General features: G+C 40.4%; 1 protein-coding gene across 4 annotated transcripts in view; it reads left to right on the top strand.

Annotated features, from left to right (window-relative positions):
• GIPC2 (GIPC PDZ domain containing family member 2) overlaps positions 1–23,351 on the top strand; it is an 88,534-nt gene that overhangs the window by 16,505 nt on the left and 48,678 nt on the right. For 2 of the 4 annotated variants that reach the window (XM_003356421.5, XM_021096422.1), the window contains exons 2-3: positions 11,556–11,741; positions 21,681–21,861. In XM_003356421.5, coding sequence (XP_003356469.2) covers positions 11,556–11,741; positions 21,681–21,861 — 367 coding nt within the window. Of the gene's footprint in view, positions 1–1,738; positions 2,487–2,517; positions 3,144–11,555; positions 11,742–21,680; positions 21,862–23,351 lie in introns of those variants that run through there. The other 2 variants (XM_021096424.1, XM_021096423.1) reach the window with 2 other exon arrangements.

Genomic DNA, 23,351 nt, shown 5'->3' with positions numbered 1-23,351 from the left:
GATCAGTCTTATAGGATGGTAATTATACAGAGTGAAACATCTTTGGTTAAATTTATGAGATTGCAAGCTTTTGTAATATCTCAAAGCTACTATGTTGCTCTGGCTGTTTCACAGGCTTGTGGGGTCCTGTGATGGGTGGAGAGTCAAGGTGGCATGCAGCAAAGTTTTTGGACTGTCTGATGGGGAGGTGGGTCTCAGGGTAAGATCATTTGCCCTGAGTTTGAGGCCTGGAGGTACCACCCAATAGCTTCCATTTTCTCATCTGGAAAATTGAACAATGGAATTGAACCTGGGAAGTGTACAAATGATACCTACCTTATGGGAATGTTTTGAGAATTGAATTAAATAGCATGTTGGGTATCTAGAATAATAATTCAAAAAATGTTAGTTTTTCCCCTCTTTTCCTCAAAAAAAGATACTTTTGGAGTGTCTGCTGTGGCACCGTGGGTTTAGGATCTAGTGATGTTTCTGAAGTGACTGGGGTTGCTGCTGAGGCGCAGGTTTGATCTCTGACCTGGGAACTTCCATATGCCATGGGTGCAGCCAAAAAAGAAAAAAAGAGATGCATTTTAGGCAATTTTGGGTTTTTTTTTTTTTTTTTTTTTTTTTTTTTTTTTTTGCAATTCTCCTTGTATCAATTCTATTCCAGACTTGTGCAGTTTTCATTCTTCTTCCCTTTACCTAATCCCAGGAAATAAGGACAGCAAATTTAAAAGTTTATCTCTATAGAAGCAATGCTGAGTAGTTAGGTTGTGAGCCACACAACAAATACCATATGATATCACTTATAACTGGAATCTAATATACAGCACAAATGAACATCTCCACAGAAAAGAAAATCATGGACCTGGAGAATAGACTTGTGGCCGCCCGAGGGGAGAGGGAGGGAGTGGGAGGGATCGGGAGCTTGGGGTTATTGGATGCAACTTGGTATGGATTTACAAGGAGATCCTGCTGAGTAGCATTGGGAACTATGTCTAGATACTTATATCGCAACAGAACAAAGGGTGGAAAAAAATGTATACATGTAAGTGTATCTTGGCCCCCATGCTGTACAGCAGAAAAATAAATAAATTAAAAAAAAAAAGTTTATCTCTATATATGATCTTTAAACTAAGCTATCTCAGTGTGGGATTCTGTGTTTACAGTAACCAATCTGGGGTTTTCTGAATAGGACTTTTTCAGTAAAGTTTAGTGTAAACCTAATAAACTATTTTAATCATCAGAGTCAAAGATATCAAACTTGAGAAATATTAAATATACTAATTCTGAATTATTTTGTATTGCATTTATCAATACTAATTTCTCTTTAAACACAAATTGTTCTGTCCTGTGACAGAATCTTTTTTAGCCTGTAGTTTTACTGTTCTAGGCCCTTCTCTCACTGAACATTTAGAGCTCCTTTTCAACTCTCCCTATGCTCGTAAGTCTCCCGAAACTTCCTTGGGCTCAAGTCGCAGACACTGATATTTTCTTCCAAGAACCTTCTGGGGAAGATTACTTAGGTGCTGAGGGATAGAGGAAGACCTCTACCACTGCTTTTCCTCAACATCCAAAATCATATGTTTTGGGGAGTTCTCACTGTGGCTCAGTGGTAAGGAACCCGACTAGTATCCATGAGGACATGGGTTCGATCCCTGGCCTCACTCAGTGGGTTAAGGATCTGGCATTGCCATGAGCTGTGGTGTAGGTCGCAGATGCAACTTGGATCCTTTGTTGCTATGGCTGTAGTGTAGGCTGGCAGTTGCTGGGAACATCCATATGCCATGGGTGTGACCCTAAAAAGACAAAAACGAATAAAAAAAAAATCATATGTTTGGCCTTTTGTTCCATGCTGTCTGGTCTTACCATCTTGAAAAGGAAATATGCTTCTGTGATCAGCTTTAATAGAAGAAGCCTTATCCATAGGTGTCATATCATTTATATTTTCAGGCACTTCTGAGAGTGAAAGGGAAGGTATAAATAACTACGCTGGGACAACAGGGGTAAACTAGGACCTGGACTCCTTCTTATTATAGAAAAGGAGAAGAAAAGAACAGTGCAATGTGAGAAAGCTTCATACATTAGCTAAGGAAGCACCCACATTATACTAGCCGGTTTCCTGGGTGGTAAAGAAGGTTTTGAATTGTAGGCATTTAGAGAGGGGGTGGCAAGAGGAGAGTGTGGTCATAAAAATAGAAGCAGGTAGTGAAGGCACAGTGTCAGCACCAAGCTTGAAGCCAGGAGTCTCTGGTACTCCTCGTCCTGGCCCTGGCTTGGTGACACATTCCCGGGAGTTGAGGATGGAGCCCGGCTGTGTAGCCTGCCAACATCTTCGGGAAGCTTCCTGACACTGCTGGGTCCCCTCTTCTCTAGCTGCTCTGTCTGCTCCAGTCCCAGGAGGCCTACAGGCAGGAATGGCAGTAATGTTGGCAGGCAGAGGGTGGGAAGAAGCTGCTTGGTGAGAGTGGGGAGCAGGAGCTGGTAGGAAACAGCTCGGAGCAAAGGTGAGTCTCTCGGCCAGGGCTGTGACTAAGTGTCTCCGATGCTGTGACAGGATTCTATTCCTGGCAGCTCCTTTCCTCGTCTTCCCAGTCTCTGTTCTTGGGGTTCTCTATCCCTGGGGTGGGAGATGGCTCAACACTGAGCAACCTGAACCGAGAAGTGTCTTCACACACTCTGCAGACTCAGGGCTAACCTCCCGTGTGTCACACACTAGCCCTACCCATGGGTGAGGTTTTTTAACGCTTCTCCAACTGTCTAGTGAATAAGGCTCTAAAGTGATCAGTAAGTTTTCATATAAAAAATCCCTCACCCCAGCCTTTTGTCTCATCTAGGGAACCGTGCAGCACATTTTCCTTTGTCACCTCTGACCCTGTCACGCTACAGTACATATTTCGAATGTCTTTCAGGTGTCCTCATTTAGAATAGAAATCAATTGTAATCATTCATGCTCTCAAAATGTTTACAGTTTTTTCGTGGCCCGTTTTCTTCATAAAATGCCCTTTCCGTCTGAATGTCTGTTCTAGGGAATAGTAAGGAGTAGACCACTCGCCTACATCCACTCCGTCTTGACCCCTAGTGGCTCCCTATGCTCGCTTCCCACTTTTCCATGATTTATTTGGATGGCTTCTAAATATCACATACTCTGTCGACATTTCATGGTAAGGCTTCTAAGTCTGCTTCCTGGTTAAATGTGAACACAGTGCCCCCTGAGCATTCTGCCAAACACATTTTAAAATTTTGTTTTAAGGACCCTTTTGGGATCTAATGGCCATTTTTAAATAAATTATATTCGTATATTTGGTAAACTGGAAAGTTTAATCACAGGTCTCTTTACTAATACCATTTATAATGTTATGTTTCAGAAACCACCCCACAACGTTCTCAGATGAAAAATGGTCTCCTTGTTGTAGTTTCTCCTTTGCATTTGAGGTTCTCTCCCATCCTAAGTGTCAAACAAGGGGAGGCTTTAAAAAACAGTGGTTTAGAAACCTGGAAAATTTGAGACAACACCTGACAAGGGGAATGGCAATGATTTATGGAGTCTTTAAAATTGGCACATAACCTTGCAGCGTTATTAGACTAGGCTCTAGCTCAGATATCTCCTTTGATCTGAAGAATATTATGGAAGTGGATGGATATATATATATATATATTTTTTTTTATATATATATGTATAGCTATACACATTTGATTTATCTTACTTAGTTTAGTGTCTGTATCATGTCCACAAAGGCAATACTAAAACATATCACTATTCTTTTAATCTCTCTGAGTATTTTAAGAATTGCTTTGAGTTTTTGACTTTCTTTGATGCATAGTTGCTTTGATTAGGTATCATTAACAAAGGAAGATGATCTTTTGGTTACTCTGGGAAGTCATTTGGTAGATTTAAAAATGTCATTTGATCTTTTTTTGTGGGAGGGTAAAATTATTTTTGTCACATTATTTTGCCCATTAAAAACACTGGGGGAAAAAAGTGGTTGTACTGGAGAAGGAACAGTACAAAGGATGATTCACCTTTTATTTAAGACTTGCCACTGCTGACCCAGGACAGCTAATTTAGAAGTGAATCATTTATAGAAAGTTCCACATAGTTCGAGGCAGGGCTTTGTACAATATCCTCACGAAGGGCTAAATAGAGCGTACAGTATCAGGTTTCCAAATACCTGTCTTGTTGCCAATTTTATCTTTTCAAAATGGTGAAACTTTTTTTCTAGATAGCTATAGCCATTGACAAAGGCAGAGGCACTGAATTTATAAAATAATGTATATTTTCAAAAACAAAATCTTAGAAAGTGATTACACATATTATACTGGGAAAATAGGAGGCATGAGATCTTAAATGCCTCTGTTTAGTTACATTCATTTCGGGGGTTATGGTCAGTTTTAAAATTAACTGGAGGAAATCATTTAAAATTACTTATTTACAGAAAATCAAGTTAAGCACTGTATTAATACTTTGATATTTACTCATCACCCAATATGTTTGACTTTTAAAGACCAGTTGCAAATAGCTCATTTTGGTAAACTTAGCTCCTTTTAAGAAGTGGGTGATTTATTAATTAAACAATGTATTTGGCTCCGTAGAGAGCAAAAGCTTTGTAGTCTCTGCCCTTGAGGAGTTTTAAATTTAAAGCTGAGTTTATATTTACATCATAGCTCTAGCATCATGGGTTAGAAAAGGCAGAAAAGTTTGAATTCTGGTTTTGACTCTGTTGTTCAGTAGCTATGTGATCTTAGACAAATCATGTGAGGGGTCTGAGTTGGTTTTCTCTGTCCAGGGCACAGGGATGCCTGCCCTTGTGAGCTGGCACAGGTGGATTAGCTGAGCTAATGTTTTGGGAAGTGATGGGGAGCTTGGCTGTCTTTGTGCAGATGTTACATATCAGAGAGCAACACTATAGGGGAAAGAGCTTGGAGCTGGACCACCGGAGTCAGAGTAACATTCACACCAACTACTATTTAACTGCAAACAAATAGTTTAATATATAAAATATATAAAATAGTTTAAAATATAACTCTCTAAATACTTTACTTTCTCATCTGTAGAAGTTGGGTAGAGCCATGCCTCTTACACAGAATTATTGTAGGATTAAATGAGGTGATATGTGAAAGTACCTGGTACACATAAGTGATCAATTAATGTTTCCGAGACTTTAATTATTATTATTATTTTTAATGGCTGCACCCATGGCATAGGGAAGTTCCCAGGCTAGGGGTCAAGTTGGAGCTGCAGCTGCTGGATCTGAGCTGCATCTGTGACCTACAACCTCAGCTTGCGGCAACGCTAGATCCTTAACCCACTGAGTGCAAGACCAAGGATTGAACCTACATCCTCACAGAGACAATGTCAGGTCCTTAATCTGCTGAGCTACAACAGGAACTCCTCTGAGACTTTAATTTTTGTTAAAAAAAAATTCTTCCAGACCTTCATCACTCCAGTTCTTTCACTTTCACAGTTCTTTACTAGAAGTGGGAGCCAGTCTCCAAACTGTAGAGCTAAGGGAGATGAGCAGGTGTCCCAGGCTATGACTGTCACTGAAGACCTGAGTTCTGGAAGTTTCTTCATACAACATACCTACCATGTAGGTTGAGGAATTATGTAGGATATGACACTCAGCTTTTGGGAAGTGTTTTGAGTAATAAATTTGTGTTACTCTGGGAGTTCCTATCATCGATCAGCAGTAACGAACGGGATTAGTATTCATGAGGATGCAAGTTCGGTCCCTGGCCCGACTCAGTGGGTTAAAGATCTGGCATTGCCGTGAGCTGTGGTTAGGCCAGCAGTTATAGCTCCAATTTGAACCCTAGCCTGGGAACTTCCATATGCCGCAGGTGCAGCCCTAAAAAAAAAAAAAAAAAAAAAAGACCAAAAAGTTGTGTTACTCTGGCTTGGCTAGAGTTAATTCTTTCTGTTCAAGCACTCAGAGTAAGTGGGTAATCTTCTGCTTCAAATAATTATGCTTAGTTTCATTTTTTTTTAATATTTTATTTTTATGGCCACACCCATGACATATGGAAGTTTCCAGGCCAAGGACTGAATCTTAGCCACAGCTGCAGCCACGCCAGATCCTTTAACCCACTGTGCTAGGCCAGGGATTGAACCAGCATCTCCACAGCAACCCAGCTGCTGCAGTTGGATTCTTAACCCACTGTGCCACTGTGCCCCAGTTTCAGATTGTTTTTAATTCCTGTTATTTCAAGGGCAATTAACTAGACAGAAGTAACATCTTTTTTCATTTTTGAGAAAAGTTTTTGAGGCTTAGATGATAAGAATAGCATAGGTAGAGCCCTAGCCATTAAATAGAAAACATAATCCAAGTGGTTTTCTTGTGTACAAAGATGTGGTATTAACTCCTGGTGAAAGTATGGTTTAGGTAATTACTAGTTTTATTATTATGCACTTTCTATTTTCTGTAATGTTATTGACTGATATTTCTATTGAGCTTATTTTGGACAAATATAAAAACTTAGTAAGGTTCTTGGTGGATTGAGATGTGTTTAAAATGTTTAGTAACACTGTTACTTTAGATACCCACAGGATGTAACTGTTTCAGTTGCTTATATTTAAAATCACATTCCTAAATACTGTTATGCCAGCCACACAAGCCCATAGTTTCTTCCAGAGATCTTTGGAACATGTGGAATCTTGGGCCAACTCAGTTCCTGTTTAAGGAAAGCCTTAAACAAAAAGTTGGAAATGGACTTCCTGGAGTTTTAAAAATGAAATTGATGTGTTTTTGCAGAGATTGGGTAACCTGTTTGTGGTCCAGAATATCTTTTGAAGCACTAATGGCAAATGATTTATTTAACCCTATTCACAAAGCACACTTGTGGAATATATAATGGTACCATCAGAGAAAAAGCAGTATTAACTTATATTAATAGCTCTATACAGTAGTTCAGACTCTTATCACCCTAACCATATTGAGTTTCAAGGGTGAATAACCATAACTATGTGATAAGAAATGAAAAATAGCAATTGAAATATAAATGTATGGTAAGAATACTGTCAATAAGCTTTCTAAAAAAAAAAAAATTGCACTTTAAACACACCTAAAAATTCTTTCCTGAAGTTCCCATCATGGTTCAGAGATAAGAACCTGACTGATCAGTATCCATAAAGACTTGGGTTCAATCCCTGGCCTTCCTCAGTGGCTGGGGATCTGGCATTGCCATGAGGGTATAGGTCGTAGACACAGCTCAGATTGGAGTTGCTGTGGCTGTGGTGCTGGCTGGAAGCTGCAGCTCTGATTTGACCCCTGGCCTGGGAACTTCCATGTGCTACTGGTGTGGCCATTTAAAAAAAAAAAAAAAAAAAAAAAAGGTTATTTCCCCAGAAACCCCAACAAATTCTTTCTTGGATCTTATTGGCCTAAATTAGATAACGAATTGGTCTTTCACTAATTTAAGCCTCATCATGATTCATTCCTGATGGAACTGAGGAGGTAGTCACTTCTCCCCTAGCTTCCATATGACTTAAATAGGGAAGGAAAATTGGAGGCGGGGGGAGGAATAGGTACTGTAGATATCCATGTCCAGCACAATGACAATTTAGGGCGCTCCATCTGGCCCCAAAAGGCAATAGCTTTCTCCTTTTGTTAAGATATCTCTTCTATAAATCATGGGGACAAGCACAAAATGAGACAAGACAATAAGATAATTCCTACCTGCTAAGTTTACAAAGCAGCACAAGTTCCACAGAGATGTGTGAAATTTAACAGGTATATAGATGATGAAGAAATAACATTAGCTTTGGGTGGTAATAGAAAACGTAGTAGTTTAGCTAGACTTTAGCTGGATGGGGAAGATTTTTAACATAGACAGCATTTAGAAGTTGAGTTGAAGCTACGGTATTTTTGGCTTAGGAAGAAACATATGTATAGCTATATGTAGATGGGAAAAATACAAAGTATAAAATTAATAAAGACGTGGGTCCAACAGAGCTGCCCAATATGGTAGCTCCAAGCCAAATATAGATACTGAGCATTTTGAATGTGGTTAGTCCAAATTGAGATAAAATGTGGGGTAAATATATACCAGATCTTAAAAACTTAATAAAAAATGTAAAGGCTCAGTTTCATTTTTAAAATAATGTGACTATATGTTGAAATGATATTTGGATATATGGGGTTATCTAAGGAAATTAGATTAATTTCACCTATATCTTTTGTTAATGTGATTTTTAGGAAATTTAAACTTAGGTGGCTTGTTAACATTACTACTGGGTAGTGCTGCTCTAGAAAATGGAATAATTGTGAGTACTCCACCAACTTTCTGAAAATTGGCAGTGACAGTGGTAAAGTACCAAATGTGGATACTCTGGAAGATGTTAAGGATTTCATTTCACAATGAAAATCATCAGAAAGTTGTATCTAATGGATGGATCCTTTTCCTGATGTGGTATCTTACCTTGAGTGTACTTTCTTTTAATTTAATTTGTTCACCAGAGAATATAAAAAATGATGTTCAAGTCTACATCATACCACCTTTTATCTAGTGTATCTTTTGTCTACAGTATCTCTGGAAGCAAGCATTTCTTAGATGAACATTGATTAGATAAGCACTTCAGTGCTTCTTGTTTTTTTCTTCGTTTTAACATTAAACATTTCTTACCTGTGCTAATTGGACAAAGTCATGATTTTCTCATCTGCAAAATGAGGTTAATAAAACCCAGTACACAGGTAGGCTTTATTAAATGAGGTGAGTGAATGTGCACTATAAATGCCATTTGGATATAACTGAGCAGGGCACTGTGTCAGCCACTGTAGGAGAGAGAAAGATGACTGAGCTCTCATCTCTCTGAGCGAGGGTGACAAATACGTGTCACACCAATTGGACTTGAAGGCAAGGTGACTCAGACACTCAAATGAGGTGCTAGATTTAAACGATGTGAGTAAAGTGGAAAGAGTGATTCCACCTGGGCAGGCACATTCATGCAGCGTCTCCGTAGACAAGGGCATGGGTGTGTGTGTGGGGGGGGGGGGGGGCGGGCAGACAGGCTTTTTGGATTGAAGAAAATGTATGAATGGAGGTCAGAAAGTTCATAATATGTATTTGAGGTTCCTTTTTGGTTTAAATATCAAGGGCTTTAAATTTTTTTTTTTTACTTATTATTTATTTATTTTTAGGGCCACAGTTGTGGTGTATGGAAGTTCCTAGGCGAGGGGTCAAATCAGAGCTATAGCTGCCGGCCTACACCACAGCCACAGCAACGCGGGATCCGAGCCACATCTTCTACCTACACCACAGCTCACGCAACACCGGATCCTTAACCCACTGAGTGAGGCCAGGAATCAAACTTGAATCCTCATGGATACTAGTTGGGTTTGTGACTGCTGAGTCACAATGGTAACTCCTAAATATCAAGGGCTTTTAATGCACAACAGTTGGGTTGTATTTCCCCACTGTACCTCAGTGGAGCAGCTTGCAGCTTGGGAGTTCCTCGTGCATGGGGACTGGTCCACACCACGACAGGAACTCTTTGTACACCCGGTGTGCAGCACAGAACCTGGCAAAAAGCACCTGTCCAGTAGATGATTGCATGTAAATGAATGAGCACGAACTTTGCAGCATTTAGAAAATTGTATATCACTTCTTTTTCAGTTCAAAATGCAGTATCTGTGAGAAGGGTTTGAATCCATGTGTGTGTGTGTGTGTATATTTTTTTGTCTTTTTGCCGTTTCTAGGGCCGCTCCCGCAGCATATGGAGGTTCCTAGGCTAGGGGTCGAATTGGAGCTGTAGCCGACGGCCTTCACCACAGCCACAGCAACGCGGGATCCGAGCCTCATCTACAACCTACACCACAGCTCACGGCAACGTGGGATCCTTAACCCACTGAGCAAGGCCAGGGATCAAACCCACAACCTCATGGTTCCTAGTTGGGTTCGTTAACCACCACACCACGACAGGAACTCTATCCCTATATATATTTTTAGTAGCCGTGTGTTGAGATTGAGTGAGTGATGGGTTTTTATCCTCCTTTGAGTAACTGATGTGGTTCCCTGATGCTGCAGAGGGCTCTTACTCCACCTCCCAGTGACCATTACATTTCTGCTAGTTTTCAACACAACTTTCGGTGGAGTTTCCATTCCTTCTAGGAAAAAATAAAACCCCAATCCTTTGCCTGCCAACTTTTGGCTGCCCAGAATGGAACTTTATTCTGCACGGGAGAAAACACAATAGAAAAGGGTTATACCTACAGGAAATCTAGTATTTACTCTGCAGTGAAGCATGTAAAAAAATTGAAAGAAAGGAAGTGGTTTAGTAACTAGATGTTTATTTTGTGTGAGATTTCCTTTGGGGGGACTTCCCCCTCCACCCTGTTTTATCATCATTATGTTTTAATGTTTTATTTTCTGTCTGTTTGGTAAGTTGCTTTTATATTAGTGGTGATTGGGATCTGTTGTGAACACCATGAACAGATTCACTGAAAAAAGAGCAGGGTGAAAACTTCATTTCTTTTCACTCTTCCATTATTTTGAGACAGGAAGTCAGAAAAGCTGTTTTCTATGCGTTTGCCCGCTCTTCTGGCCCCACCCATTATTAATGATTTTTGTTAGCAGGCTAATTATACCGCGGACTTCCCAATTGGAATACGAAATAGGAGCTGTTCTTGGCTTAAATGACTGCCTCCACCCCGTGAATAATAAATTTTTAATGCCAGGGAATATTTGCCTAAACCCAAATGTCCTTGCTGGAACACAAAGGGTTAAATCAGAGCCCCAGCAGTTAGCACCCGCTCACCACAGACCTGGATGAAAAAGGAAAGGGCAGGAGTTGTGGTTCTTCCTTGTAAGCATTGATTTTTTTTGTCCCCTGTGGCCTTGTCCTTGTCCTCATCACTCGCTCCTTTCAAACATCTCTGGGATTTTGGTTAGGACTTTGCCAGCCATGCTGGACCTCTAGAGCAGGGAGAGCTGTTCTAACTCAGACATATTTTGATAGGGCTTAAAAAGCCATTTAACAAGTAGCAATTGAACAGTTTCCGAGTTTCCTGAGTTTTAGAGATGTGTTAAAAGCTCAAGGTTCTGTGGAGTTCCTGTTGTGGCTCAGTGGTTAACGAACCCGACTAGGAACCATGAGGTTGCGGGTTTGATCCCTGGCCTTGCTCAGTGGGTTAAGGATCTGGCATTGCCGTGAGCTGTGGTGTAGGTTGCAGACGTGGCTTGGATCCCACATTGCTGTGGCTCTGGTGTAGGCCGGTGGCTACTGCTGTGTTTAGACCCCTAGCCTGGGAACTTCCATTTGCCACAGATATGGCCCTAGAAAAGACAAAAAAAAAAAAAAGCTCAAGGTTCCAGGGGCCCCAGGAATGGTGTGAAACTCAGGGATGTAGGGAGAAGGTTGGAAGTGAGAGCTGAAGCAAGGCTCAGGAATGGAGGAAGGGCTGACAATATCTGTGGCAAAGGTTCTTCCGGTAACAAAAAAAGTTAAAAATTTTCATTTAGCCATTTTTGTCTAAAACAGCCATAGGAGGACTATTTCACTCAGGTATCTGTTGAATAAACTAATGATCAGAATGTTTTCCTGATGGATGCTGACCTCAAATATTTCTTTTTCTTTGCAGATCTTATATTGCACTTTAAACACACCTAAAGTTGACATGGGAAAACTCTTAGGAACACAGATAGGTCTTGAAGATTTCATATTTGCCCATGTGAAAGGGATCAAAAAAGAAGTGAATGTGTATAAATCTGAGGATTCGCTTGGTCTCACTATTACAGATAATGGTGCTGGCTATGCTTTTATAAAGGTAAGTCCTAAAAAATAACTGTGTGACTTAACTGAGGGTAATATTTAAGAAAATCTAGCATGCCAAAGAAAAATCGAGATGATCTTCAGAGGGTGAGCTGACTCAGCAGGACTGGTAATGTTTCCTTTAAAACATGTTTCAAAGACATTGTTCTTTTGTCTCTCTTTTTTTTTTTTTGTCTTTTTGCCTTTTCTAGGGCCGCTCCTGAGGCATATAGAGGTTCCCAGACTAGGGATTGAATCGGAGCTGTAGCTGCCGGCCTACACCAGAGCCACAGCAACTCGGGATCCGAGCTGCATCTGCAACCTACACCACAGCTCACAGCAATTCCAGATCCTTAACCCACTGAGCAAGGCCAGGGATCGAACCCGCAACCTCATGGTTCCTAGTGGGATTCATTAACCACTGAGCCATGACAGCAACTCCATTGTTCTTTTGTCTTTTCTTGAACCTTTTCCCTTCAGTTTAAACTTCCTCTAGAATTTAGCATTTACTGAAACAGAAAGCCCAGCCCTGGTGCTTACTCATTCTCATAGGCCCTTGAAGATCTGTAGCCTGCCAACTTCTGGGGACTTCCATGCAAATCCTTTCTGTTGATTTAGTGTTATTTCCAAGTGCACTTTTTTTTTTTTTTTTTTTTTTTTTTGGTCTTTTTGTCATTTTAGGGCCGCACCTGCAGCATATGGAGATTTCCAGGCTAGGAGTCAAATCGGAGCTGCAGCTGCCGGCCTACACCACAGCCAGAGCAACAAGGGATCCGAGCTGCATCTGCAACCTACACCACAGCTCTCGGCAACGCCACATCCTTAACCCACTGAGTGAGGCCAGGGATCAAACCAGCGTCCTCATGGATACTAGTTGGGTTTGTTTCCACTGAGCCACGACGGAAACTTATTTATTTATTATTTATTTATTTAATGGCTACACCTGCGGCATATGGGTTCTCGGCCTATGTCATAGCCACAGCAGTGTGGGATCCAAGCTACATCTGAGACCTATGCCACAGCTTGCAGCAATGTGAGATCCTTAACCCACTGAGCAAGGCCAGGGATCAAACCTGCATCCTCACGGACACTATGTGGGGTTCTTAACAGCTGAGCCACAACAGGAACTCCTATCCAAGTGCACATCTTTTTGGCCACCTTTTTTACATCTTAAAAAAAAAAAGCTCTTTAAAGATTTCTAAACTGTACATACAGTTGAGCCTTGAATGACACAGGTTTGAACTTTGTGGGTTCACTTATACATGGATTTTTTCAATAGCAAATACTACAGTATGACATGGTCTGCAGTTGAATCTGCAGATGTGGAACCATTAACATGGGAAAGTGGGGGTGGTAAAGGGGAGGGTAAAGAGAGTGGCTATAAATTATGAAAATTTTCCACTGAGAAGAGGGTCAGCACCTCTAACCTCTGCATTGCTTAAGAGTCAACTGTAATCCCATTATCTAAGCATCACAGCCATAGCAAAGCAGGATCCTAGCTGCATCTGACACCTATAACGTGGCTCACCTCAACGCCAGATCCTTAGCCCATTGAGCAAGGCCAGGGATCAAACCCAAATCCTCATGAATACTAGTTGCATTCATAACCCACTGAACCATAATGGGAACTCTATAATCCCTTTATCTAAATCCCTTTATCTAAAGGGCAATATAAAGCTGCAAAGGTAGGAGAAAGAAGTTTGAAATGGTATGAAAAACTTTTAAGAACTGAGGACTGATAAAAAGATTCATCTTCCATAACAATTCTATTATTATAACATATTATAATAATATGACTAACGACATATTGAATGCTTATCATGTACTAGGTGCTTTGTATATATTTTCCCATTTAATGTTCACAACAATTTTGTCTGGTACCGTGTTTTCATTTAGTTTTTGAGGTATAACAGACCTTTAATGTACAGCTTAATGAATGTTTACAGATCTCTGTCGAGAACACCCAGATCAAGGGAAATTTCATTTCCACCACCTAGAAGGCTCCAGTCCGTACCCTCCCCTCTACAAAGGTAGCAAATATTTTGACCTCTATCACTACAGTTTTACTTGTTTTCAAACCTCCTATGAGTGGAATTCTATAATACATACTCTCCTGTTTTTGGCTTTTGTTCAGTGTGTCTGTGAAGTTCATCTCTGGGTAGGGACTTTACAGCCTTTATTTTACAGGTGTAGACAGGGATTAGAAAGGTCAAGCAGGAGTTTCCATGGTGGCGCAGTGGTAACGAACCCAGCTAGGATCCATGAGGATGTGGGTTCAGTCCCTGGCCTTGATCAGTGGGTTAAGGATGCAGTGTTGCCATGAGCTGTGGTGTAGGTTGCAGATGCAGCTCTAGATCTTGCATTGCTGTGGCTCTGGCAGCTGTAGCTCCGATTTGGCCCCTAGCCTGAGGACCTTCATATGCCACAGGCGCAGTCCTAAAAAGCAAAAAAACAGAAGAAAGAAAGAAAAAAAAAAAAGGTGAAGTTAGGCAGCTGGACAAATTCAAGATTTGAATCTGGGAGATCTGGCTCCAGAGCTGGCAATCCTACCCACTGAGGTAAGAATTAGTGATCAACTCCATGCCACAGAGCACCTTTCATGCCTTTATTTTGTCGAAATCTTTGATTTGCTGATGCATTGTCATCATTTTAAAAAAATAGCCTTGGGGAAGTTATCTTCTTCACTGTAACTAGTACTTTATTTAACTTCCCACTTGACAGAATGGCTATTTTTAGCTCTGCAAAAGATATGACTGTGCTGAAGGTTGAGTGGGTGACCAAATGGAAAATCCGTGAGTTGGGAAAGTCATGTGGGATTATCTGGGGGAAGTTCAGGACGTGAGGCCCATGTAGCAATGCCTTTCTAATGTCAGCAGAGAAGGGCTTGGAAGTTTTGCAAACACGCATGGGATTTTTTAGATCTTAACCTCTGATGTTCGGAGCTTCTGTTTCTATTTTTTTATGCTCTGTCAAACATGCGCCTTCCTCAGAGTCCTAGTCACTAGCCCCATGGAGACAGGGAACACGGTAACAAAGAGAAAGTGGAGCCTAAGCCAGCCCTCTGACACACAGTTCAACTTAGAAGAGAAACGAGTATCATACTGTGTACAAAGTTGATGTGATTTTTAAAAATCTGGGCGGGGGGGGGGATAATTTCAAACTTACTGAAAGATTGTAATAATGCCGAGAACTCACATAATACCCTTTTCTCAAAAAATCCAGTTTTTACCACTTGGCAAATTTGCTTTATTTTCTTACACACACCCCCACCACCCCCACACACATGTGTGTATATGTACACACACATATACATATATGTAATTTTTCCTGAGCCATTGGAAAAAATGGATTGGATACATTGTCTCTTTATCCCTTAATATTTCAGAAGGTAGTTTCAAAGAATGATATTCTCTTCAGTACACCTACAGTACAATTATGAAATTCAGAAAACTTAACAGAAATGGAATACTTCTTTCCCTCCCCCCGCATTTCGGCCACCCCAAGGCATGTGGAGTATGGAGTTCCCAGGCCAGGGAGCAGATCTGAGTTGCAGCCTCGCACGACACTGCAACTGTGACAACGATGGATCCTTAACCCATTGCACCAGGCTGGGTATTGAACCTGTGTCTCAGCACTGCAGAGACATTGCTGATCCCATTGTGTCACAGCGAGAACTCCAATACTTTGTCACTGGTATGATGTCCTTATTGCAGTTTTATCAGTTGTCCTAATAATGCCCTCGAGAGCATTTTTTTCCCCTAATATAAAGCCAATCCAGGATGATGTATTTCATTTAGCGATCATGTCTTTTTCGTCATCTTTATTCTAGAACAATTTCTCAGCCTTCTATAGGATAGCCCTCAATTTGGAATTTTTGGATGTCCCTTCATGTTGAGAAATAGGTTATGCATTTTGGGTAGGAAAATTAGATGGGTAATGTCGTGTTCTGCTCAGTGTATTACCTCAAAAGTGCATTATCTTGGTTTGTCTCATTATTCATAACGTTAATTTTTGTCTCTTGAGTGAGATCGTGTCTGCCAGTCTTATTCACAGCAAAGATATATTATCCCTCATGACAAATAACTTGTGGGGAGATACTTGGAGATTACGTAAATGTCTTGTTCTCCTACTTGCACCCCACGGATTTAGTATTTATTGATGAGTCTTGTCTGGCCCAGTCTTTAATGGTTGCAAACTGGCGATTTTTAAAAATTCCATCATTTTCTTTCTGTTCCTTTTAAAACATTCTATTGTTATAAAGCAGTCTACTTATTTATTATCTATTGGCGTGGACACAAGATTTCTTATTCAACGTGTCCATTACCGGCATTTTGATGCTCACATTCCCTGAGATCTGGCCTTGCAGGTGTCCCTTTCAGCTGACTCCTGTATCCTTTTGACCTGGCTCCCGTGATTGTATTGAGCAATTCCTTCTTTTCTGGTGCAGCGAGATGTTCTAAGCTCATCTTTTATCTTTTCCCCGGGGCTTGGAATCAGCCATTTCTTTAGGGATCTCTAGTTTTTTCAGTGCACACTGATATTTCAAAATCAAGATCCGAATGCCGGTTTGCATGCCTTTATTGCTACCAGAGTGTCACTGTATCTAGGTCCTGACAGTTATCGCAGGAAGAGTTAGAAAACATGTATTTTAGAAATTATGAAATCATAATTATGTCTCCAAGTCTGATTCTACCCCGTAGGGTTCTTCCTTGTCTTCCCCACTAAAATAGTTTTTTCCTTTCTCTCTCTCTTTTAAACATTTTTTTAATTGTGGTATAGTTGTTTTACAATATTGTATTAGCTTCAGGTTTACAGCAAAATGAATCATTTTTATGAATATATATATATATATATATATATATATATATATATGTAAAATCTCCATTCCTTTTTTCCCCGTATAGGTTATTACTTTTTTTTTTTTTTTTTGCCATGTCCATGGCATGTGGAAGTTCCTCGGCCACAGCAGTGACCTAAGCCATTGTTGTGACAAGGCTGGATCCTTAACCCGCTGCACCACAGAAGAATTCCAATTATTATTATTATTATTATTATTTTTTTGTCTTTTGTCTTTTTAGATCTGCACCTGTGGCATATGCAGCTTCCCAGGCTAGGGGTTGAATCAGAGCTATAGACACTGGCCTACACCACAGCCACAGCAATGTGGGATCCAAGCCGCGTCTGCGACCTACACCACAGCTCAGGGCAACACTGGATCCTTAATGCACTGAGAAAGGCCGGGGATCAAACCTGAGTCTTCATGGATACTAGCCAGGTTCGTTAACCACTGAGCCACAACGGGAACTCCGCCAATTCTTTTTAAAATTGTATTTTATTACAGAACTTTGAGTAGACCTCCCTGTGCTATACAGTAGGTCCTTGTTAGTTATCTATTTTATATATAGTTTCCCACTAAGATATTTACTTTTAACATCATTGACATACTTCCTCATTTCCTTAATTATACAATATATACAAAATAGTTTTTTTGTCCTTAAATGTCCGTGTATAATTAAAGTTTTTCTCTTCAGGGGCTACTTAGAATAGATTTTCACTTGCCCCTCCTCCTCCCACCCCATGATTTTTATTCGTTTGAAGTACTGTTAAATACAGTTGCTTTTCTTTGGTTTGAGTTTTGAGTTTTTCTTCCCGTGTTAACTTAGTTTTATTTTCTGAATACATATAATAGTTTTGAAAGTCAAAACTCTAATAAAAGATGTATTTGGAAATGTCACTCCTTCCTCCATCCCCATTACTCATTTCCCCCACTCTGTAAAGTCATCAATTTCATTACTTTCTGGCTTGCTCTTCCAGTGTTTTTTGGCTACGATAAGCAGAAAAAAAAAAAGAGGAATGTTCCAAGAGTTTGCGTGACATCCTTGTTCAGGGACTATGCTAATCTTCTCTGTATACTTCCAGTCTTAGTGCATGTGTTGCTGAAGTGAGCTCTTGCTATGCATTTAGCAGTGGCTGGAAGTCCACATGGGTCAGTGTAGGAGGACAGGGTGGTGGGATTCAGACAGGGATAAGGAGGAAGGAGCCCATGATTAGGCGGGCAGTGCAGTGTGGTGCATGGGACCATGGGCTTTAGAATCAGGCCTGCTTTCAGTTTTTTTTTGTTTGTTTGTTTGTTTGTTTGTTTGTTTTGCTTTTTAGGGCTGTACCTGTGGCACATGGAGGTTCCCAAGCTAGGCGTAGAATTGGAGCTACAGCTGCAGGCCTACGTCACAGCCACAGCAACATCAGATCCTGGCCGTGTCTGCAACCTACACCACAGCTCACGGCAACACTGGATCCTTAACCCACTGAGCGAGGTCAGGGATCAAACTCTCAACCTCATGGATTCTAGTCAGATTCGTTTCTGCTGTGCTATGATGAGAACTCCCTGCTTTCAGTCTTGGTTCAACCATGTATTTACTTGCTTTGTGATCTTGGACAAGTTATTAAACTTTTCTATGCCTTCTCTCAAATGAAACTATTAGCTCATACTTTATATGATTATTTGGGTGTAAACTAATGACATTTGAAATGTTTGATGGTACTTATAAAAGCTAATACTGAGTAATGGCAACAACAATATATCATCATGTAATTAGGAGATGAGATCAATGGCAGAGAATTGTATTTAATAGTACTGCATGGTTCTCACAGATGAAATTCTTTTTTTTTTTTTTTTTTTTTTTTTTTGTCTTTTTAGGGCTGCACCTGAGGCATATGGAGGGCTAGGGGTCGAATCAAGGGGGGCAGGGGGTTCTGGGATGCAAGCTGATATCTTTGAGAAGAGGCACATAAAGCCAAAATAGAAGTGGAAATCTGAGAAAATAGGTAACGTTTGAGATCTGGAGGCCATGATTCAGACGAAGAATAGCTTTGGTAGAGGTAAGAAAAAGTGGAGTAGGAGGGTGGGGATTGTTTAAAAAATTTGGAGTTCAAAGGTGATAGGTCACTTTTCCCGCTTTATTGAGATGTAATTGCCATATAACACTGTATAAATTTAAGTTGTGCAATGTGTCAGTTTGATACACTTATATATCATAAAATGATTATCAAGGTGATAAGTCATTTTGGATAATTCTGACCCCAGAGTCTGCCCTTGGCATCAGAAGATCTTGGGTTCTTCATCTGATGGCCCTTTCTTTTTTAACTAGCCATTTGATCTTGTATTAGTTAGACATTTTTTTGTGTGTGTGTCTTTTTTAGGGCCGCACCCACAGCATATGGAAGTTCCCAGGCTAGGGATCTAATTGGACCTGTAGCCACCAGCCTACGCCAGAGCCACAGCAATGTGGGATCCGAGCCAAGTCTGTGATCTACACCACAGCTCACGGCAATGCCGGATCCTTAACCCACTGAGTGAGCCCAGGGATCGAATTCGCAACCTCATCATTCCTAGTTGGATTCATTAACCACTGAGCCATGATGGGAATTCTTAGTTAGACATTTTTGATCCGGAGTGTTTTTTGGAAAGTTCTTGATGTCTTATACCCCCCGTGTTTGAAATCCAGTTTTGTTGTAATGGAATATGATAGAGGATAATGTGAGAAAAAGATGTATATATATTTGATATATATATTTGACTGGGTCACTTTGCTGTACAGTAGAAAATTGACAGAACGCTATAAATCAACTATAATGGAAAAAAATAAAAATCATTAAAAAAAGAAATCCAGTTATGTTGCTTTTTAGCTGTGTTATTTTGGTTAAGCCATGTCTTCACTGTGCCTTGATTTCCTCATTCACTAATGGAATAATACATATTCCTTTCCCAGGCTTGTTAGGACTAAATGAAATCACTATTTATAGTTGTTACCAGAATGTTCATTATTATGAACATGGTTTGAGGCCAGTGTTTGGAGAGTCAGCAGCACAGACTCTGAGTTGCTCTCCATGGCAGTAGGCTTGGCTCAGACAATCTTGAATTAGTGCTTAAGACTTTGAGGACAGCATTTGGAGTGGATAAGCAATGAGATTCTGCTCTATATCTAGTCACTTGTGATGGAACATGATGGAGAATAATATGAGAAAAAGAATGTATATACATATATGTGTGGCTGGGTCACTTTGCTATACAGTAGAAAACTGATAGAACACTGTAAACCAACCATAACGGAAAAAATAAAAATCATTAATCATTTAAAAAAAAAAAAAAGACTTTATGGACAGTGGGTTGGCATGCTAGAGTTCTGCTGTTCTGTGATGAGAATCTAGAATTCTTTAATTATATGGGATGAATTAATGAAAGTTAATATAATGATGGTCTGAAATATTTGGGAACCTCTAAGTTGAATAGTATTGTGAGTCCCATTGTCCAAAAAAGATTTGCTGTTGTCTTTGCCTTTCGCAGGACTGAGCTCCAAAGCGAGATGTGGGAGTGTTCTAAGTGTTACAGAGAATGTTAAGTGACTCAGTAAATGATAAATAGAGAATTAATGCCTCTTTTTCCTTGCTAGTCCTTTGTGCCCGAGTAGCAGAGTTCTAGTAATATTGTTCATCTCTATTAAGCTATGGTATGATTAGTAAAGTATATTAGATTTCAGAAACTTGTCTCAATTGCTACCTCATTCTTTATCTATTTATTTAGGAAGCTAAGGCCCAGGTAACCCACAAAATATACAATCAGTGTCTCCTACTTTGTTTCTATATCTGGTTCACTTATGGTGCCCTTTTCTAAGTTTCTTATCCTGATTTTCCTCTCTTCATCCCAGAATCTTATTTGCTGCCCCTGATCATTACATATTTCTCTTGACCACCTGGATTCTCACCTTGCTGCCTGCTGACTTCTGGTAACCGCCTTTCCTTCTTCTGTCTGAGCCCTGTTCTGGGGACTTCTGTGGCTACTCTGCTGTTTAGGTGATAAGATTCATACATGTCTTTAAAGTGTTTCATTTAGTTTCATATAACACTTATTTATTTTTTATTTTATTTTTCACCACACCCATGGCATGTGATATTTCCTGGGCTAGGGATCGAATCCATACCACAGCCATGACCTGAGCTGCTGCAGTGATGCCGGATTCTTAACCTGTTGTGCCACAAAGGAACTCCAATGTAACGCTTATTTTATTTCTTTTTGTCTTTTTAGGGCCGAACCCGCAGCATATGGAAGGTCCCAGGCTAGGGTTCAAATCGGAGCTACAACTGCTGGCCTACGCCACAGCCATAGCAACGTGGGATCTGAGCCACATCTGGAACCTACACCACAGCTCACAGATGTGCCGAATCTCCGACCCACTGAGCGAGGCCAGGGATCAAACCTCACCTATCTCTTTAAGTACCAGTTTTCTGAGCTAAGGTTGTACCAATTCTTGTCTTGCATTTGTAGCTAAGGTTGAAATAATATAGCTGGTAGAAAAAACTCAGGCTTTATTCTGATGTAATGGACCTCATGTTGAAATGATTCAGCAGTCATTTAAGGAGGGATTTTTCTGTGTGGTCATTATGCTGGGCACAGGGCGTACAATGGTGAATAAGACCATCTCTGTCCCCAAGGATATTATAATTTAACAGCAGAGACTGAGGGGGTAAATGAACAATTGCACTGTGGTATGTTGAATCTGTGAAATCACCTGATCCTCCTGATCTATGACCTGAGTCTCTCATAAAGGTTGTTAAACGAGATAGCGAATGTAAAGTGCTTAGCTCAGAGCCCAGCAGAAAATACCGCAGAAGCATGAGAGGACCCTTTACCTAGTCTTGAGGGAATAGGCTGGGAGGTGTCAGGAAAAGCTGCTTGGAGGAGGTGGGGACTGTGATGGAGCTGAATTTTGCAAAGAAACAAGAAGAATGGGTTGGGTTTAGGACGGTTGTCTGTTGTTGCTTGGTCTTCTGTCTTTAAGGGAACATTACACTGCATTATGGATATTGTCAGTACATTGAATATAATGTCTCAAGAACATGAAAAGTAATGTTACTCAGTTCTATTTTATATTAAGCATTATCCTTAATTTTCTTTCAGAGAATTAAAGATGGCAGTGTAATTGACTCTGTTAAAACGATCTGTGTGGGGGACCACATCGAATCCATCAATGGAGAAAATATCGTTGGGTGGCGTCACTTTGATGTTGCCAAGAAGTTAAAGGAATTAAAAAAAGAGGAACTCTTTACCTTGAAGTTAATAGAACCTAAAAAGGCCTTTGGTGAGTGAAATGTTCCCCTGGCTTATCTTTTAAGGGACATGAGTCCTGGAATATAGCGCCATGTGCTTATGCCTATCAGTTAAGAGCATAGGAAATGGTAGACAGCACTGCTTAGAAGGAAAACAAGCATTGAAGGAGAAAAAAAATTGCCTAGAAGGACATTTTCTTAAAAAGACATTTGGAGTTATAAAGTCTAGTGTCTAGTGGCTCTGAATTTGTTCCAGATGCCAAGAACAGCACATTGTATTGCATTCATCCTGCTGAGCAGGGAGATTTTCGATTGAGCTCTCTAAACAGTAGTAAATGTCATTCATGGACCTTAACAGCAAAAACTTTAGCTACACACAGAATTGGTGTTTAAAGGAATTAGCTAGTCTATCTGAAAGACTTCCTTCAATGCGTTTCCTCCCTTAGCCTTTTGAATTTGGCAAATGTGGACCGATATGAAATTACTTCTGCTTTGGTGTGACATCTGTACTTGTTTGGTTTTAGCCATGGCAGCTGTGTTCCAACTGTTGTTCAAACCCCCAGGGCCATCTCATCTACAGGAAAATGTGCCAGCTTCTCTCTCTCTACCCAGCACTATTTTAATAAGCCAACTGATGCTTTAGTGTTCATCAGTGTTAAAATACTTTTCGGCAGAATCATTCTGGGCCTGCCCTTACTCACCCGGCAACTCCACCCACCTAATATTCTTCCCTTTGCTCACAAAACATAAATATTCCATTTGTCTTGAATGGCTATTTTCTCAGGGCAATTCAGGATAATGATGGGAGAATGCAGTGGGTCTGGGGAAACACATTTCCCTTCCCTTAGCAAGTAAGGGTCCACTCTTAGCCATCTGAAATTGAGAAATTGTCTCTGCTTCCAAGCAATTCTCTGTCATTTACTAGAAATACAGTGTAAGTGGTATTGCTTATGGGAGACAGAATTCTGAAAAAAAAAAAAAAAATGTAAGAAAAGGACGCCTTATTGCCTAGCGCTGCTCCTGGAGGGACCGTTCCAGGAACCGCTGGTGCAGAGACTCAGATTCTGCCTGTTGTATAACAGCATCTGAGCTCTCTTCCTGCAGAGGAAGGTGGGCCAGCTCTCAGATTTCTATCCAGCAGGTCCTTTTGTAATGGCTTTGTTTGGTAACCAACTTTCAGGTTGGTTAGGCTGATGGTAAGTATTCGATTTAAGCTCTTTGTAAATCAAAGTTATTCTCTTAGTACAACTCAAGGAATGGAATTTCTTTCTACATCTATATCCTCCACATCATCTGTTTTCTAGAGTTAATCTCTTCCTATATTTCCTTGCCTGCATGTAAATCATGTGGTCCCTGGGCTTTTTGTAGCAAGTTGCTGATACACCTTAACTTGAATGTGAGGTTGGTAATAGTCTTGGTTGTTACAGAGGTCACTGTGTTTAGCTATTATCGCTCCATGATTAGATTTTTCCCCCTCAATATCTGAGACCCATGTGTAGATGGTTAATGTACTTTACTGCCT

The sequence above is a fragment of the Sus scrofa genome, chromosome 6, assembly GCF_000003025.6.
Source record: "Sus scrofa isolate TJ Tabasco breed Duroc chromosome 6, Sscrofa11.1, whole genome shotgun sequence".
Lineage (NCBI taxonomy): Eukaryota > Metazoa > Chordata > Mammalia > Artiodactyla > Suidae > Sus > Sus scrofa.
This window is presented reverse-complemented; position numbering and strand designations above follow the sequence as displayed.